Source organism: Mustela nivalis (assembly GCF_964662115.1).
Source record: "Mustela nivalis genome assembly, chromosome: 10".
Lineage (NCBI taxonomy): Eukaryota > Metazoa > Chordata > Mammalia > Carnivora > Mustelidae > Mustela > Mustela nivalis.
Genome location: NC_139029.1, coordinates 95,586,291 through 95,604,941, shown reverse-complemented (window position 1 = coordinate 95,604,941; position 18,651 = coordinate 95,586,291). Strand labels below are relative to the sequence as shown.

Below are 18,651 nucleotides of genomic sequence, written 5' to 3'. Positions count from 1 at the left end.
AAGAATATGGGGTCTAGGGGCACCTGGGTGGCTCATTGGGTTAAGCCTCTGCCTTCAGCTCAGGTCATGATCTCAGGGTCCTGGGATCAAGTCCCACATCGGGCTCTCTGCTCAGCAGGGAACCTGCTTCCTCCTCTCTCTCTGCCTGCCTCTCTGCCTACTTGTGATCTCTCTGTTAAATAAAGAAAAAAAAAAAAAAGAATATGGGGTCTAATATTAAAGTAATTATACTGGTCCCACAATCCCCACCCCATACCAGTTCATAATTTCTAGTCCCTCCAAAAGCTATAATGCCACAAGGCCTCAGAGTCTGAGTCACAGACAGAACTAAGTGAAGTGAGACTGGCAAGGTTTGGTTTGTGGGCTGGCTGTGTTCACATGTTGGGACTCCCTTGGATGGGAGGGGAAATGATAGCACTGTCGCCAGCTCTATCATTTCCCATATCCCAGGGTGAGATAAATAAGGTTAAGAAGTAAAAAGTCTCTGTTCCCCACGCCAACTGTCTATTCCAAACCTGAAGAAAGCATTAACTGCCCAGCAACAGACAACAAAGGATAGAAAAAAAAGGAAGAGAAAAACTGCGAAGTCAAGACTTGTGCTCTTTGGATAGTGAGATGATGCCTCCAGGGGGCAGCATCAGAGCAGAGAAATTAGGAAGATCGCTCAGTCCTTTCCTTGGTCTGGGGCTCCCGGGAGTTCCCACCATCACTCCTCCCATTTTATTTTTAGCTGCCAGTGGGAGGGGGCAGGATGGGAGGGAAAGTAAAGAAAACAGAAAAGGAGAGGGACAGAGGCACAGAGGACTTCACACGGGCAGAGAACAGGCAGGCATGGAACTCGCCCTCATCCCTCACCTGCTCTTGCCAGTGATGTTCCTGACAGGTGAGGAAGGTTAACTTGGTTCCTGGTGGGGAAGGAAGGTGTATGGGTGGTTTGGCATTGGGAACTTCAAGGTTAAAATCTTTGGAGTTAGGTGACAAGTTAACACTTGATTATGTATGTGTGTGTGCATGTTTGTGTGTTTGTGTAAGTTTTCATTCTTATGCCTGCACATATGAGTGCTTCGGGAATGAGACTGGCAGGTACTTGGGTTAGATTTGTGTCCCATTATCTAAAATCTTTATCCTAAGCTCTGGAGGAGTGAGTGGACCAAAAGGAAGTATGATGTGACCTTCCACGTGGCTAGTCTGATTCCTATTCTCCTCCCAACTTCCTTCTACCCTTGGTGGTCTCTGGAGCCCGAGGCATAACTAACTCTGGTGAAAACTCAGTTTATCTAACCAATGAGCTACGGTTGCTAGTCATACAGCCCTGCCAGTTTCCTGGATGCAAAAAGACTCACATAGAAAACACCTTTCTAAAGAGGAATGTGGTTTGAGACAGAGCTTATAGCCATGGGTGGTGGGGGTGGCCTGAGAGCTAGTTGCTTGAAAGGAGAGAGCAGGGCAGGGAAGAACCATGGGAGGGACCAGAGGCTTGGAATTTTTCCTCACCAGTGCCCTATAATCTTTGTTTCCTAAAATACCAGCTTTGATTTCTTTACATTTTTTTTTAAAGATTTTATTTATTTATTTGAAACAGAGATCACAAGCAGGCAGAGAGGCAGGCAGAGACAGGGGGAGAAGCAGACTCCTCGCTGAGCAGAGAGCCCGGTGCAGGGCTCGATCCCAGGACCCCAAGATCATGACCTGAACCAGAGGCAGACGCTTAACCCACTGAGCCAGCCAGGCAACCTTCTTTACATTTTTTAAAATTTTATTTTATTTTTGGGACGCCTGGGTGGCTCAGTGGGTTAAAGCCTCTGCCTTTGTCTCAGGTCATGATCTCAGGGTCCTGGGATGGAGCCCTGCATCGGGCTCTCTGCTTCGCAGGGAGCCTGCTTCCTCCCCTCTCTCTCTCTCTCTGCCTGCCTCTCTGCCTATTTGTGATCTCTCTCTCTGTCAAATAAATAAAATCTTTAAGAAAATTTTTTTAAATTTTATTTTTAAGTAAATTCTGTGCCCAACATGGGGCTTGAATTCATAACTCTGAGGTCAAGGATAGCATGCTGTACTGACTGAGCCAGCCAGGTACCCCATACCAGCTCTTATTTTATTTTAAGATTTTATTTATTTGACAGAGAGATCACAAGCAGGCAGAGAGGCAGACAGAGAGAGAGGGAGAAGCAGGCTCCCCGCCAAGCAGAGAGCCCGATGCGGGACTCGATGCCAGGACCTTGAGATCATGACCCGAGCTGAAGGCAGCAGCTTAACCCACTGAGTCACCCAGGCGTCCCCCAGCTCTGATTTTAAAGGGATTGGCGTGAGTGGGGATGGGGAGAGAATCAGCCAGGACAAGAGTACAGGATGTCTTTAGGGTGGGCTAAAAGTTAAGGAAGAAAGGCAGGTAAGCAGCGGGCAGTTGGGAGGGTGGATGAGCTCAAAAAGAAGCGGGCTGTGGGAAACTTAGGGGTGATGGGACCCTTGGTAAGGATGGTTGGCAAACCATGTGTGTGGGCAGGAGAGTGGCCCCACCCAGTTAATGACCAGTCAGGTTTTCAGGGCTGGAATCATGCAAGGAACTAGACAATGGAGAAAGAGATCAAGAGTGTGAAAATGACACTGGGAGTCCTGAAGAGACAGAAAGAGGAGAGACCAGCAGTACTCACTAGCCTCCTTTTGTCCTCCCTGAGTTCCCGAGTTTGGGGAGAATCTGGAAGGAACAGTAGTTCTGGGCTGCAGAAAGGCCCTCTCCTTCTTTGACTCTTGCAGCTTCTGGGGGAGGATGTGTAGGAGGAATGATGTGGAAAAGAGGAACCTGACCCTTCCAGACATGTCTGTGAATGAGATTTCAGGGATGGGAATGGAAATACAGCTGTGCACCAGCATGGCAGAGGGCCACAGGTTAGACATCTGGACCCAAACACAGGAAGGAGATCATTTTTGCTTGGAGCTCTGAGTATCTGAGTAAGAAACGGGGAGATAGACTAGATCAAAATGTTCCCTCTGTGCTTCCTCTGGTTGTACCTCTCCAAGTATTTATTAGCCTCTCTGACCACATCCTCTTATCCTTATGACCCTGTGCCCCAGGTCTGTGCTCCCCCTTTAATCTGGATGTGCATCGCCCACGCCTATTCCCAGGGCCACCTGAGGCTGAATTCGGATATAGCGTCTTACAACATGTCGGGGGTGGACGTCGATGGTGAGGAGGAAACCAGAGGGCCGTGGGATTGGACTGTGGTAGAGCTCTTAAAGGGAAGGCAAGGCAGATGGGAATCTAAATGACTCTGGTCTTTTGGAATTGGCTTGCTACCCTTATGCGTTTTCCCTTCGGCCTGTCTCAAAGGTCATGTTCACAAAATGCTTATACTCATGTCCTCCTCCAGGATGCTGGTGGGTGCCCCCTGGGATGGGCCTTCAGGTGACAGAAGGGGTGATGTTTATCGCTGCCCTGTAGGAGGTTCCCACAGTGCTCCATGTGCCAAAGGCCACTTGGGTAAGAAGATGCCTCACTCTTCCCCTCCTAACCCCTAACCTGATAGGCTAGTAGCCACCTCATGTTCACCCCCTATCTTACACACTCCCTTGTCTTTGACTTGATCCTGATCTCATCCTCTTTCCAAATCAAGAACCTCATAGGGGACCCATGATCTCATTCTCTTCTATCCCCATCCAACCAGGTGACTATCCGCTGGGAAATTCATCTCATCCTGCTATGAATATGCACCTGGGAATGTCTTTACTAGAGACAGACAATGATGGGGGATTCATGGTGAGCTAAGGGAAGGGTGGTGGTGGGGGTCTCTGAAGGATTTAGGCAGAGAAAAGAGCAGCATGGTAAGGGAATCTGATCCATGTGGAGGGTCAAGGTCAAGAAGTTTAAAACCATGGAAAGCAAGGAGGGGAATCCCAGGGGATAGTTCCAGTGCCTCCTGGTTCCTAGGGGCAGTGCTGAGAGTGTGCTCCCAAGCCCTGGGGGTAATACTCCTCCCCCACCCCCCAGGCTTGTGCCCCTCTCTGGTCCCGTGCTTGTGGCTCCTCTGTCTTCAGTTCTGGGATATGTGCCCGTGTAGATGCTTCATTCCGGCCCCAGGGAAGCCTGGCACCCACCGCACAACGTAAGCAGAAGAAGGGCCTGAGGACTCAGTCCCAGAACCGGGTGCAGGGTGGGAAAAGCCGGGGCAACAGAGTGTGATGCTGGACACGGGGCCTGCGTAGCTTTCCTCATTGTTTCCTAAGATTCCATGTTTCCTAACAGATTAGAATTCAGACTCTTTGCTAGGGCATCAAGACTCCATGAATAGATCTAACCAACTTCAAAAACTCAACTCTCGGGGCGCCTGGGTGGCTCAGTGGGTTAAGCCGCTGCCTTCGGCTCAGGTCATGATCTCAGGGTCCTGGGATCGAGTCCCGCATGGGGCTCTCTGCTCAGCAGGGAGCCTGCTTCCTCCTCTCTCTCTCTCTGCCTGCCTTTCTGCCTACTTGTGATCTCTCTCTGTCAAATAAATAAATAAAATCTTTAAAAAAAAAAAAACAAAAAACTCAACTCTCACCATATCCTTGCATGCACTGCGCCTTGGCCATGGCATTTCCCTCCCCATTCTCCCCTTGTTATCTATTTTATACCTCCTGTCCTTTTGTTTAAAGTGTTCTCCATGCAAATGCCTTTTCTTATATTCTCTTCTCCTCCAACGTCTTCTGTTGTCACCTCCTTTGACTCCCTACCATCAGAACTGACTCTCTGTTGTCCTACAGCATTGGTGGTGCCCTGTTTTTACCTAGCCCTTAATTCCTCCTACTCCTCCTTTCTTCTCCTTCTTCTTCCTCTTCTTCTCCCTCTTCTACTTCTCTTTCTTCTTCTTGTAAATTGTATGCATGCCTGTCTCCTCTTTTACTCATTTCTACATTGACCCAGGGCCTAGCACACTAACTTCCTTGCATGTTCAGAAGTGCCTAAAACGTGTTTGAATGGAATGTGCACTCCTGTGACCTCTTCCCTTGTTGTCCCCATGCCCAATATCCTTCTACTCTGGTCCTCATCAGCAACCTCCTCCTCCTAGGCTGTCCCACCTACATGGATGTTGTCATCGTCTTGGATGGCTCCAACAGCATCTACCCCTGGTCTGAAGTTCAGACTTTCCTGCGAAGACTGGTAGGGAGACTGTTTATTGACCCAGAGCAGATACAGGTAAGAGACAGCAATATGGATGGCCTTGTAGGGGGAGAGATGGCAGGGATGGGGGAGGAGTGGAGGTGAATGTAGGCAGTGTCTTTGGGAGTATCCAAACGCCCCTCTCCCTGCCCTCACATACTGTCTTCTCCCTCAGTATATGCATTCTATGTGAGGGCACACATTGTTTTCAGGTGGGACTTGTACAGTATGGGGAGAGCCCTGTGCATGAGTGGTCCCTGGGAGATTTCCGAACCAAGGAAGAAGTGGTGAGGGCAGCGAGGAACCTGAGTCGACGAGAGGGACGAGAAACAAAGACTGCCCAAGCAATCCTGGTGGCCTGGTGAGGCACTGGGAAGGGGAGCCTGGGAGGCCAGAGTGAGGAGGGCCTGGAAGGGTTAGGGGAGGGTCTGGAGTACAGCACATCTCATCACATTCTTCAAAGTGTCTATGTTTGTGTCTTTCCATGTTTCTCATTTATTTATCACTGTAGCTGGAACTCTCCCTATCCCTGCACTCTCACTTTGACCTTGGCCACTCATGTCCTAGCCCGCTTGCCAAACAAGATTCATACTCTCTGAGTGTGTCCTCTCTCCAATGGAATTGTTGCTGAATGAACCTTCGAGTAAATGGATTTTGTACTTATTTGCGTGGAGGATATGCCGCTCTATATGTTCTATGTCATTCAAACGTTTTAGTTTTTACTCTATGCCAGTCCCCGTGCCAGACACTGTCAGGGAGATGGACTAAAAGGCAAGATGTCGGACTTCAGTGAACTGCTGACAGTGTGTATGTGTGTGTGTGTGTGTGTGTGTGTTTGCATACACGTGATCACACCTCACTACTTTCTCTCTCTTCTCAGCACAGAAGGATTCAGTCCATCCCGTGGGGGCCGACCGGAGGCTGCCCGGCTGCTGGTGGTTGTCACTGATGGAGAATCGCATGATGGGGAGGAGCTTCCTACAGCACTGAAGGCCTGTGAGGCTAGAAGAGTGACCCGCTATGGGATCGCGGTGAGAATGTCCTCTGGACCTGGTGGGATAGAGGGGTGTGGTGACACTGAGGACTGGGAACTTGAAGAAGATGGGCAGTAAGCACTTCCCAAAGATCAGCCATCTTTCCCTTCCTTCACTTTGACTGCGTTCTGGGGCCAGCTCTGACATCTCCCTCCGCATAGCTAACTAACCCCACCTGGATCTCCTGTCCCCAGGTCCTTGGCCACTACCTCCGGAGGCAGCGAGACCCCACCTCTTTCCTGCGGGAAATCAGGACAATCGCCAGTGACCCAGATGAGAGATTCTTCTTCAATGTCACCGATGAAGCTGCACTGACTGACATTGTAGATGCACTGGGAGACCGGATTTTTGGCCTTGAGGGTAATGACTACCCTGGAGAAATGAGGGACAGGGAGGGGGCAGGCTGGGTGTAGGTGGGGTTCTGTGGTGAGTTCAGTAAGTCAGAGGAGATGTCTTCCCTGATACTGCCTTGATGTTTTCTCATGCTCAAGGGTCCCGTGGAGAAAATGAAAGCTCTTTTGGCCTGGAAATGTCTCAGATTGGTTTCTCTACTCATCGGCTGAAGGTTGGACAGACTCTAACCCTGCTGTGGCACCTCTCAACATCTGACTCCTCCCAACCTGAGACGCAGGCAACTTCATCCCAGGGCTCTTCTAGATTTCTCCTTTAACCAGTGTCCATGCTGACCCTTCTGTGCCTTTCCAACAGATCCCAGCATACTCTTAGTGACTTCTCACTCCTGGGGTTTTTACTCCTCATTTCCTGTTGTCTTTTCAAATGTCTCCATCTGTTTCTGCCCAACAGGATGGGATTCTCTTTGGAATGGTGGGGGCCTATGACTGGGGGGGCTCTGTGTTATGGCTTGAAGATGGTCACCGCCTTTTCCCCCCACGGACAGCCCTGGAAGATGAGTTCCCTCCTGCTTTGCAAAACCACGCAGCCTACTTGGGTGAGTAGCGGAGGGTTGCAGGTGATGAGGGGGTGAGGAGGAAATGTTTCGCCAGTGGGGGGTATGAGAGCAGTGTCTCACTGATCTGCTAATTTCCTTGGGACCTCCTCCTGTGCCTTTAGGGAACCCTCCTACTCTGACCCCATCTTTTTACTCTTTCACCCCTGATTCCCTGCCCACTTCTAGGTTACTCTGTTTCCTCCATGCTTTTGCGGGGTGGACGCCGCCTCTTTCTCTCAGGGGCTCCTCGGTTTAGACATAGAGGAAAGGTCATCGCCTTCCAGCTTAAGAAAGATGGGGCTGTGAGGGTTGCCCAGAGCCTCCAGGGGGAGCAGGTAGGGCATCCAAGGGAGGGTGGGACCCTTGGATCCTGAGGGACCTTCAGGCTGTGGGGGAGGAAAGGGAAGGGCTAAGAGCCTGAAAAGTCTGTTGAATTCTGGTTGGCAGAGGCTGTCAGGGGTGTGAGGACGAGAAGGGCAGGTTGGCAGATACCTCTCAATTGTCCACAATCACCTTGTCTTTTCTCTGGGGTCACCACTCCCCACCGCTCCCCAGATTGGCTCCTACTTTGGCAGTGAGCTCTGCCCATTGGATACGGATGGGGATGGAACAACCGATGTCTTACTTGTGGGTGCCCCCATGTTCCTGGGACCCCAGAACAAGGAAACAGGACGTGTTTATGTGTATCTGGTGGGTCAGGTGAGACTTGCTGGGTCCCCCTTGAACTTGTCTGCAGAGGGGGGCGTGAAGGGGAGAAGGGAGGGAAGTTTCTTCCATTCACAGGCTGGCTGAGAGGCTGGGACTACCAGGCCCGGTCAGCATCTTCTGTCTTCTCCCTCCACCAGCAGTCCTTGCTGACACTCCAGGGAATGCTTCAGCCAGAACCCCCCCAGGATGCTCGGTTTGGCTTTGCCATGGGTGCCCTTCCTGATCTGAACCAAGATGGTTTTGCTGATGTGGCTGTGGGGGCGCCCCTGGAGGATGGGCATCGTGGAGCACTGTACCTGTATCATGGCACCCAGAGTGGGCTTAGGCCCCGGCCCGCCCAGGTCAGGAGTGTCTGGATAAAGCAGGGAAGTGGGTGGAAGGAAGGAGTAGGGGGTGTGCTCCTCGTTCATTGATGTTTCCCTGACCTTGCAACCCAAAATGGACAAGTATTTTTTTTTTTTTTTATCAGTAGTCGGGTAGGATACAGTTTGCTGTACTAGAGTGTCCTGGACACAGGCTAGTTTCTCTTATTCCTTCTTATTCTCTCTTTCTCTCCTTTTAAGATTTTATTTATTTGAGGGGGAGAGGCAGAGGAAGAAGCAGACTCTCCACTAAGAAGGGAGCCAGATGCAGGGCTCTATACCAGGACTTTGGGGCCATGACTGGAGCCAACGCCAGATGCTTAACCAACTGAGCCACCCAGGCATCCCCCACTTCTTATTTTCTTATTCCTTATTGTGTGCCAGGTGTGTGGCCTGGGTCCCCAGGCGTGAGTGTCCCTGCTCAGTTTCTCCTTTCTTCCTCTCAGAGGATTGCTGCCATCTCCATGCCACAGGCCCTCAGCTACTTTGGCCGGAGTGTGGACGGCCGGCTGGATCTGGATGGAGATGACCTGGTAGATGTGGCTGTGGGGGCGCAGGGGGCAGCTGTCCTGCTCAGGTGAGCTGTCCCAGCTCAGGACTATAAGCTGTGAAAAGCAAGGGCTTGGGAGTCACAGACTGAGATTTGGATTTCTTTCCTTTCCCTTTTTTTTTTTTTTAAGATTTCCTTTATTTGCCAGAGAGAGTGAGCAAGGGAGAGCACAAGCCGGGGGAGGGGCAAAGGGAGAGGGAGGAGCAGGCTCCCTGCTGGGATAATGACCTGATCTGAAAGTAGACACTTAACCCACCCCACAGAACCACCCAGGCACCCTAGATTTGGATTTCTTGACCAATTTGCTCTGTTCCTCCATTTCCTAGTTCTGAAAATGGGAACAATCACAGTGCCTACCTCATAGGCTTGTTCTGAGGATTCAGTGCCCCAGTGGGGTAAAGATCTTGATGCGGTGCTTAGCATACAGCTAAGCATGCAAGCATTTCTTCAACGTCAGCTATTCTCTTTCTGCCCGAAGGTTCTGGGGAGGGTGACACGTGTACATCCAGCCCCTCGTTCTTATCCTTGACCTTTGGGAGGCCAATACTGGGGACTGCCTTTTTCAAAGGGCTTTCCTCTTGGCTAGCCTTTCTTCCCCACCCTGCTCCCAGCTCCCGGCCCATCGTCCACCTGGCCCCCTCCCTGGAGGTGACCCCACCAGCCATCAGTGTGGTTCAGAGGGACTGCAGCCGGCGAGGCCAGGAGGCAGCCTGCCTATCTGCAGCCCTTTGTTTCCAAGTGACCTCGCGCACTCCCGGCCGCTGGGATCGCCGATTCTGTGAGTGACCCGAGCATCCTAAGCACCTCTCAACCCAGCCTGCCTCGGTCCCTGGACCCCTCTTTACCCTCGCTCCTACCTGTCCCATCCAGATCTGCGCTTTACAGCATCCCTGGATGAGTGGACGGCGGGGGCACGTGCCGTGTTTGACGGCTCTGGCCAGAGGCTGTCCCCGCGGCGGCTCCGGCTCAGTGTGGGAAATGTCACTTGTGAGCAGCTGCGCTTCCACGTGCTGGTGAGGAGCGGGTAATGCTCTGTTAGCCACAGGGCCTGGGAGCCAGGGGAAGGCTGACTGGAGGAGGAATTCCTGCCGGACGGGCCCAAAAGCCAAGGCCGAGGCAGGAAAGCGAGGAAGGTCAGCCTGATCTGGGTTTGAAGCCTAGCTCCGCCATCTACTGCCTGTGAGTGAACTGGCAAGTCACACAGCCTGCACACCTCAGCTTCCTGGCCTCAGAGGAGGAGATACTAATAATAACTACATCAAGGGAGTTGTGTTAGAATCTGGTGTAATGGGATTGATACCTTCGGACAGTACCCAGCATATAGAAGGTGCTCAGTCATCGCATTGTGCCAGGGGCCAGGGCTGTACACCTAAACCTGGCTCCCCATGATCCTCTACTCTGGTTTTCCTCAGGATACCTCTGATTACCTCCGGCCACTGGCCTTGACTGTGACCTTTGCATTGGACAACACCACGAAGCCGGGGCCTGTGCTAGATGAGGGCTCACCCACCTCCATAAGAAAGCTGGTCAGTGGTGCCAAGCCCCGCCCAGCCCCTGGGTCCCAACACTGCCCCTCTCAGTGAATTCTAGAGACATGGAGGGTGGACACCTGATAGCACAGCAAAATTTGACCTGAGCCTCCGCTCTTCTCTTTTCACTTTGCTCCAATTCCATTCCTTTCTACTTACCTTCCTCTCAGTCCTCACCCCCTTCTTTCCCCTTTAGGTCCCCTTCTCGAAGGACTGTGGCCCTGACAATGAATGTGTCACAGACCTGGTGCTTCGGGCTAATATGGACATCAAAGGCTCCAGGTGAGACAGACATGAGCTAGCCCAACCAAGGTGACCTGAGACAGACCGGAAGGAACTTGAAGGGAGCAAGAGGGTTGTTTCTTGCCCAGGAAAGCAGAAGTGATGCTTTTCACAGCTTTTTCAACTCCTGGGCTCTCCCTTATCCTAGGAAGGACCCATTCGTGGTTCGAGGGGGTCGGCAGAAAGTGTTGGTGTCAGCAACCCTGGAGAACAGGAAGGAAAATGCCTACAACACTAGCCTGAGTCTCAGCTTCTCTAGAAACCTCCACCTGGCCAGTTTCATGCCTCAGGTGCCTGGGGCAGAGGAGGTTTGGGAGGAGTCAGGGCTGGAGGTATTGACCTGGGCTGTGAAGGGCTCCAGAGAAAGGCTCAGTGTTTGAAGGCTGCCAGCAGGAGAGCCCCTGCAGCCTCAGCTCTGGCCCCACCCCCTCTCCTCTGCTTTCAGAGGGACAGCCCAGTGAAGGTGGAATGCACCACCCCTTCTCCCCATATCCGGCTCTGCAGTGTGGGGCACCCTGTCTTTCGGACTGGAGCCAAGGTGAGTGGGGACCCAGAACCTGAAAGAGAGAGCAGCTCTGAGACAGCAGGGGCTGGAATCTGCAGGGCCTGGGAATTTAGGGAAGGGCTACACAAGAGCTGCTGGTGCCCTGCTGGCCTCATGAAGAGGAAGAGACCATGACCCCATATGACCCCAGGTGACCTTCCTGCTGGAGTTTGAGTTTAGCTGCTCTTCCCTCCTGAGCCAGGTGCTTGTGAAGCTGACTGCCACCAGGTGAGAACAAAGGGAACTTCCTCCCAGGCCTCTCCTGTTGGGGCTTGTGGGGGGAAAGGGTATATGAGGGGGCTAGGACGTGAGCCTCTCCCTCTAACCCTACAGCAATAGCCTGGAGAGAAATGGGACCCTTCAAGATAACATAGCCCGGACCTCAGCCCACGTTCAATATGAACCCCACCTTCTATTCTCCAGGTATGGCTCATCTCCCTGCTAGCACTCCATTCTGACCCCAGACTCATACTCTAAGTTTCCTTCCTTTCCTTCCATGTGTTTTGGTGTTTCCCCCAAACCCTTGGGGCTGCTTCATCTTTTTGCCCTCAATCCCACTCCAGTTGAAACTTTTAAGCAACTTACTTTCTTAGGTATAGTTATACCTATACATCCTAGGTTTAGGGCTTTGCTCTAGGCCCTGGGGATTGCAGGTGGGGTGAGGGATATGGGATGTGGCCATCAAGTTTGTGCCAAGTCCATGTCATGTCCCATTTCTATCTTCTTTATGTACCACCATCTCTTTATCCATGTGCTGGCTCTGCCTTCCCTGAATCCTTGTCTGTGGGCTGATCATGTGCCCCTGTGTCTGTGTCATGGCTGTGACCGTGTTCTTCTGACTTGGTGTCCACGCAGTGAGTCCACTCTGCACCGCTATGAGGTTCACCCATACGGGACCCTCCCGGTGGGTCCTGAATTCAAAACCACTCTTAGGGTGAGAAGCTGGAGGGACCTTGGCATGAGCAGGGGGAGGGGGAGGAGTCTCTTTTCATTTTCCAGTGGCACCTAGGGGAAAGGGGAACAGATGCAGAAGGAGCTTCTGTCTCCCGCTTCTTCCCATTTCCAACCCTCCTCATAGGTTCAGAACCTTGGCTGCTATGTGGTCAGTGGCCTGGTCATCTCAGCCCTCCTTCCAGCTGTAGCCCATGGGGGCAATTACTTCCTGTCATTGTCTCAAGTCATCACAAACAATGTAAGTCTGGGCTAAGGGTGTATGGAGCCCTACCACCTCAATCTGGTCAATTTCCCTCTATCTGCTGGGTCACTGCTCTCAGGACTCCTCACCCTGGGAGAACTTTCTTGAACACATGTGGCATAGGTGGGGAGTATACGTGGGGAGTGTGCTCCTGCTCAGCCAGAGTGGCTGGCCTCTCACCATCAAGAGGGTCACTCAGGGAGCACCTGGGTGGCTCAGTCGTTAAGCGTCTGCCTTCAGCTTGGGTCATGATCCTGGGATCCTGGGATCGAGCCCCATGTGCAGCTCCCTGCTCAGCAGGAAACTTGCTTCTCCCTCTCCCACTCCCCCTGCTTGTGTTCCCTCTCTCGCTGTCTCTCTCTGTCAAATAAATAAATAAAGTCTTTAAAAAAGAAAGAAAAAAAAAAGAGGGTCACTCCAATTGCATCTCCCTGTAGGCAAGCTGCATGGTACAGAACCTGACCAAGCCCCCAAGGCCCCCTGTGCACCCAGAGGAGTTTCAGCACACAAGCAGACTGGTATGAGTCACAAGAAGGTGAAGAAGATGTCCAGAGTGGGAATGCAGCGGGGAGTGGTAGACTTCAGAGACTTGAGACAGGGGATAGAACTCGGGGTGGGGAGTAGGTGATTTTTCAACTCCAAGATCTTTATCTGTCTCTCTCTTCCGGCAGAATGGGACGAACACTCACTGTCAAGTCGTGAGGTGCCATCTTGGGCGACTGGCAAAGGGGACTGAGGTCTCTGTTGGACTACTGAGGCTGGTTCACAATGAATTTTTCCGGAGGGTAAATCTTTTCTTCCATTCTTCTCTTCCGCTCCTACCTGGAACTTCAGCCTAGTGTTTGGAAAAGACTCATGTTCAAGTTTCACCTTTATCTCTCATGAGCTGTTGGACCTTGAGCGAGTTATTTAATCTCTCTCTGATTCTTTCTCTCCATCTCTAGAGTGGGGAATATAATACCTACTTCATGGGGTTGTAAAGAATAAATGAATAATGAGATGGATTCATTAAAACTAGTTTTTGTCCCTATATTTTCCTCTGTTTATCATCCCTTGGTGTTATATCAATAACCAACATTTATAGGATACCAAAATTTAGCCAATTAATTAATTATTTTTTTGTTTATAAATTTTTAAAATAAAAAATATTTTGTTATTAGTAATCTAGCCTACTATGTAAAAGGACCTGTATTAGGCAGACACTGAGGAGAATATCCCCAACACTTAGCACCATGCCTAACTCATTATAATGGCCCAATACATGTCTCTTAAATGAATGAACGGATAGTTGATATTATGTGCATGATAAGTATTGGAGGGTACTGGGAGGCAAGATTGTAGAGCTGAAATGGATCTAGGTTATGAAAGTTCTCCAAACTAGGGAGATGAAATTCAACTCAATGTGATAGGCAGTCAGGAGTCAGTGTGAGTTTCTGAGTAGGGAAATGACATCTTAGTTATAACAGCTATTAATTATAACAGCTATAACAGCTATGAGGGGTGATTTACTGTGAATAGCACAAGATCCCTGGGATGTAGGCATATTTTATGGGAAAGTTAAGTCTGAGACACCATCCTTCTCCAAGTCTGGTTCTCTATCACTCTTTGGTATCCTTTTTTCATTCATTCATTTAATTTTTCAATAAAGCTTTATTGAGAAACCAGTGTGTACTTGAGAGTGTGTTAGGCACTAGGCACTAGAGACACAGATGTTTATGAGACAGAGCTCTTGACCTCAAGGATCTTCTAATCTGGTGGTGAATGACAGAGATGTAAACAGAATATTATGACCTAATCCAGGGTGATGGAGGTTAGAAGGAACCCAGAGGGGTTGACCTCTAAACTTCAACCTGAAGAAAGGGCAGGGGTTAGCCAAAGAAAGGGGAGCTAAATAATACTGGGTAGGGCAAATACATATATGAAGGGCCAGGGGCTCATCCCTCTATTATCCTTCCTCTCTTTCTCCATTGATCTCCAGCCTTTTCTTCTCGTCTAAAAGATGCTGGAAGTGATGCCTACCAGCCTCATCTTTGCTATTGGGGTTCTAAGACCATACCACCTATGATGGCTCATTTTAAATGTCTTCCACAGGCCAAATTCAAGTCTCTGACAGTGGTCAGCACCTTTGAGCTGGGAGCTAAGGAGGGCAGTGTCCTACAGCTGACTGAAGCCTCTCGTTGGAGTGAGGTGGGACAGAATCCTGAGTTTGAGAGCCACAGAAAGAGTGAGGGTGGGAATGCAGCAAGGGCACCTGGGGGCTTGTTAAGAACAGAGATACCTTCATAAGGCAGCAGCTGGGGAGTCAGAAGGGATAAATCAGGACACTGGGGTCCCACTCCCTTTATTCCTGCCTCAGTTGCTTTCTTTTTATTCTTCTATTTCGAGGCTTCTATTTCACCCTCGTATGTGAGGTGAGGCTAGCTGGGAGAAAGGATACCAGTACCAAACAGCTCTCCTCCCTATACAGAGCCTGCTGGAGGTGATTCAGATGCGCCCTGTCCTCATCTCCCTGTGGATCCTCATTGGCAGTGTCCTGGGAGGGCTGTTCCTGCTTGCTCTCCTGGTCTTCTGTCTTTGGAAGGTAAGCACACCTTTGGTGGTAAGTATGGGACATGACGCCTGTGATTTGAGGGCTCCTGGAATATGGCAGGGAGAACTGGATTTGTGCTGGCCAGCTAAGTAGGCTATGGGTGTTCTGCCCGGATCTCTTCCACTATACTCTACAAATGTTGGCTGAATGAAACGAAGCCAAATAAAATAAACTAGAATCTCATTTTTGGGAGCAGAACAAAAGTGAAGATTTCAGATATGCCTGAGGGCCCTTGGCAAGGTCCTCAAGCAGGGCATTACGTGATGACTCTTCTCTCTTCCTCTACAGCTTGGCTTCTTTGCCCGAAAGAAAATCCCGGAGGAAGAAAAAAGAGAAGAGAAGTTAGAGCAATGAATGTAGAATAAAGCCCTAGAAAGTCCTCTTGGCAGCTTCTCCAAAAGACTTGAGTGAGAGCCGAGGTTTGGGGGCTCAGCTGGACAAGAAGAGCCTCTAGACTGTCTCCCCAGACCTGCAGCCTGACTTGACTTTTGAGTCATGAGGATGCTGCTGGCAAGAGATGAGGCCTTACCTCAGAAGACAAGGGCTGGCGCCCAAAGCAGAAACACTCTCCCCCTGTGCTTCCCTTCTCATGATCCCACTGCCACAGTCAACCCTGGGGCCTTGGTTGGGCGCCCCTTTTTCCTTATTCCCAGGAATCAGGTTTTTTGCCCAGGTTCCCTGGTATCTTTTAGATTCCCCCTACAATCCTCCCTCAAATTTGGAAAGGGTGAGGGCAGATCCTCCTCCATTCCCTGCCTCTCACCTTCCTGTCTGCTCCCCACTCCACAGAAGGGAGCTGAGTTGGCTTCAAAAAGTAAAGTCAACATCTGCTGCTTTCCTGTGGAGTCTGGTGATTCAGAGAGCCGGATGGGGAGAGTCAACAGGAAAAAAGGAGGGAGGAGGAAAAGCCACAAGAGACATTCTGTACAATTCCAAGGAACAGAGAAGTCTTTAGACGGGCAACTGCCATCCCCCTGAAACCTGAGACTTCATGGTGCCCTGGCCCGCCCTCAGGTGCCTGTGAAACCGAGCTGCCCCAGGCCTTCGGGGCACGGGTTTCCCAACTCGTGGCCTTCCCTGGGAGCAGAGCCAGGGCAGGGCGCCTGATTCTCCGGAGCCACGGGCCCCCAGGTGGCTAGAGCTGGAATAGCAGAGAAGAGTCTCAGTTGCTTTGGTCATGGCCAGGGGAGAGAGTTGGATACCCTCGGGGGTGTTTTCTTCTCTCTCGGGTCTCACACACTCACGAGCCCTTCTTAGGGTCACCTTCTAGAAACCAGAGAGAAGGGAGACGATTTCCTCTTGATAGTGGGAAACCCTTTCACCGGCTTTGGGAAGCAGCAGCTCCATGGGGTTCTAAACACCCCATAAACCTTAGTCAGGTCTGCATTGATGAAGAAGCCAAAGTGGGTGACAGGAGGTCTCTGGGGAGCAAGCCCTTATATGCTTATCATTGGTTGTGTGGCCCAAATAGCTCCTAGGAAAATGTTTTTGGGGCCACTGAAGTCATTCCTGGTAGGGCTTCTCTGGTGGAATCAGTTTGCCAGCCCTTGCCTGATATTTACTGGAAAGTTCCAATTTCCATCTCTGGGTCACCTGGTGAGGTGGTCCTGACCAGTAGTAGAGCGAATTAGATTCTCCACCAATAACATATAATTAATAATAACGTATAATTAGATTCTCCACTGAATAACGTATATTTCTTTGTCATCAAGACTTTGGATACCAAAGTCTGTTATTGCTCTCCAAGCTGTGGCTCTGATGGCCATTTGAAGAATCTGTACCTGTTTTGTGCTGAGAGGAGAGGAGACCTGACCGGGCAGTTGACCAGCAGTCACAGAACTTGTTTTTCAGGGCTGTTCTTGTGGTCTGGGCACAATGTTTATTTTGGCACGTCTCTGGTCTTCTGCATAGGACATTGTCTCTGTTTCCTAGCAGGGTGGACAGCGTATCAGATGGTCAGAACAAATAAAGTTCAGTGTCAAATTATGTCTGGCTCTTTTTGAGTTCCCTAGGATATGGACTGCTCAGGAATGGTGAGAGAAAGATTCTTGGACTGCCCGAGACCTTATACAGTTGAGTTCCTGGAAGGCAAAGTTATAAGATATTCGGAATGTTTTCTGTGATTCTCTCCCCAGAGATGTCTTCTAGCCTCCTGCAATCCTCACCTAGTTAAGTGACTACAGACTATAAATTGTGTAGGTCTGGTAAGCACATAGGCCTAGACTGAAACCCCAGGTCTGCCATTTATTAGCTGTGTGGTATTGGGCGAGTCATAACTACCCTGAGGCTCACATAGCAGTAAGAGGTACAGTGGTTAAGAATGAAGACAGAGGAGCACCTGGGTGGCTCAGTGGGTTAAAGCCTTTGCCTTCAGCTCAGGTCATGATCTCAGGGTCTTGGGATTGAGGGTCCTGGGATCGAGCCCCACATCGGGCTCTCTCTTCAGCAGGAGCCTTCTTCCCGCCTGCCTCTCTGCCTACTTGTGATCTCTCTCTCTGTCAAATAAATAAATAAATAAAATATTTTTTAAAAAAATGAAGACAGACTTGGGTTTAAATCTCAGCTATACCACTTTTTAACCTTGGACGGATTTAATTTATTTAAGTCTTGGCTTTCTTATCTTTAAACTTACTAAGGTTGTGAGGACCAAATGAGATAATTCAAGTAAAGTGAACATATACTGGGTACTCAATAAAGGTTAACTGTTGTTATAAAAATATTTGTTATAAAATAATCAGCCTTCCCTGTGTATGTTCCTAATCTGGTGACCCACCTCCCCTTCACACAGGTCCTGAAGATTTGTTTCTCCTCTGTGTTATTGTTTCCTGATGCTAAATCTTATCCCATGCTTCATCCCCTTTGACATAAGCTCTCATGCCCACTAAGACCATTAGAAGGTTCTAGTGGTAGAAATCAAGTCTATTTGATTTTTTTTAGACATCCAGTGTTCTAGTACCTTCGAGGGACATGTGCACGTAAGCAACGGCCTTTGGGGCACCTGGGTGGCTCAGTGGGTTAAGCCGCTGCCTTCGGCTCAGGTCATGATCTCACGGTCCTGGGATCGAGTCCCACATCGGGATCTCTGCTCAGCAGGGAGCCTGCTTCCCTCTCTCTCTCTCTCTGCCTGCCTCTCTGACTACTTGTGATTTCTCTCTGTCAAATAAATAAAATCTTTAAAAAAAAAAAAAAAAAAAAAAAGAAATAAGACCACATCTCTCTCTCTCTGTTGCTTAACTCCAAAAATGGTGGCTGGTCCGTCCAATAGGCAGAGACAACCATTTTGTGGCAAGCTGGTGAGTTATTTGTGGCAGGAGGAGTCCATGGTGACCCTCAGTGCACTTCACATAAGCTATTGCTTATCAGCCTTTGGGGAGCATACATTTCTGATGTGGTAATGTGGACAGATCTCCCCGCCTCTTTATCCCCAGTCAGCATCCAAAAGGTAGATGGATTTCTTCGAGGACTGGTTCATCTAATTCTTTATCCATGTGATTAAAAGAGCATTTTAAATATTTTCCCCATCTAGAGGTCCCTCTCTTCTCTAGCCTTGAGCTCCAGAATGGGACTTTTTCTAACCTACCCTATTCTTCAGTAAGCTTGTTACCTCTTCCTTTGAGGCAGCGCTGTTTTGAGAAGCCACCATGGAAAGAACAGGCTCTCCTCAGACACAGGAGTATCCCTTCCTTTCTCCTCTGTTGCTTCTTCATCCCCTCCTTCATTTTTCATTCATTCACTTATCAGCCATTAAGCGCCTACCATGTGCCTGGCGATGAGAAC

General features: G+C 50.0%; 1 protein-coding gene across 2 annotated transcripts; it reads left to right on the top strand.

Annotated features, from left to right (window-relative positions):
• Positions 1-535: 535 nt before the first annotated feature.
• ITGA10 (integrin subunit alpha 10) lies at positions 536-16,860 on the top strand. 2 transcript variants are annotated; one of them, XM_082686148.1, is made up of 30 exons: positions 536-883; positions 3,070-3,181; positions 3,366-3,475; positions 3,660-3,751; positions 3,983-4,097; positions 5,040-5,167; positions 5,344-5,492; positions 6,012-6,162; positions 6,360-6,525; positions 6,657-6,730; positions 6,970-7,114; positions 7,301-7,449; positions 7,670-7,813; positions 7,960-8,163; positions 8,631-8,761; positions 9,346-9,512; positions 9,605-9,747; positions 10,147-10,260; positions 10,460-10,545; positions 10,694-10,835; positions 10,991-11,083; positions 11,241-11,317; positions 11,423-11,512; positions 11,945-12,023; positions 12,168-12,281; positions 12,722-12,802; positions 12,956-13,069; positions 14,376-14,471; positions 14,752-14,865; positions 15,163-16,860. In XM_082686148.1, the coding sequence occupies exons 1-30, from the start codon at positions 616-618 to the stop codon at positions 15,226-15,228; spliced, it is 3,714 nt and encodes a 1,237-aa protein (XP_082542274.1). In that variant the 5' UTR covers positions 536-615; the 3' UTR covers positions 15,229-16,860. The 2 variants fall into 2 exon arrangements, 1 of the variants encoding a protein (XP_082542274.1); XR_014299549.1 differs by lacking the exon at positions 11,945-12,023.
• The last annotated feature ends 1,791 nt before the right edge of the window (positions 16,861-18,651 follow it).

What these genes read in the sequence shown, in the direction of transcription:
- ITGA10 (XM_082686148.1), top strand. Translation starts at nt 616, where the DNA reads ATGATGCCTCCAGGGGGCAGCATCAGAGCAGAGAAATTAGGAAGATCG. An exon ending in AATTCAAAACCACTCTTAGG is followed by an intron (nt 12,024 to 12,167) that starts GTGAGAAGCTGG and finishes CCCTCCTCATAG; the next exon opens with GTTCAGAACCTTGGCTGCTA. An exon ending in TGGTCTTCTGTCTTTGGAAG is followed by an intron (nt 14,866 to 15,162) that starts GTAAGCACACCT and finishes CTTCCTCTACAG; the next exon opens with CTTGGCTTCTTTGCCCGAAA.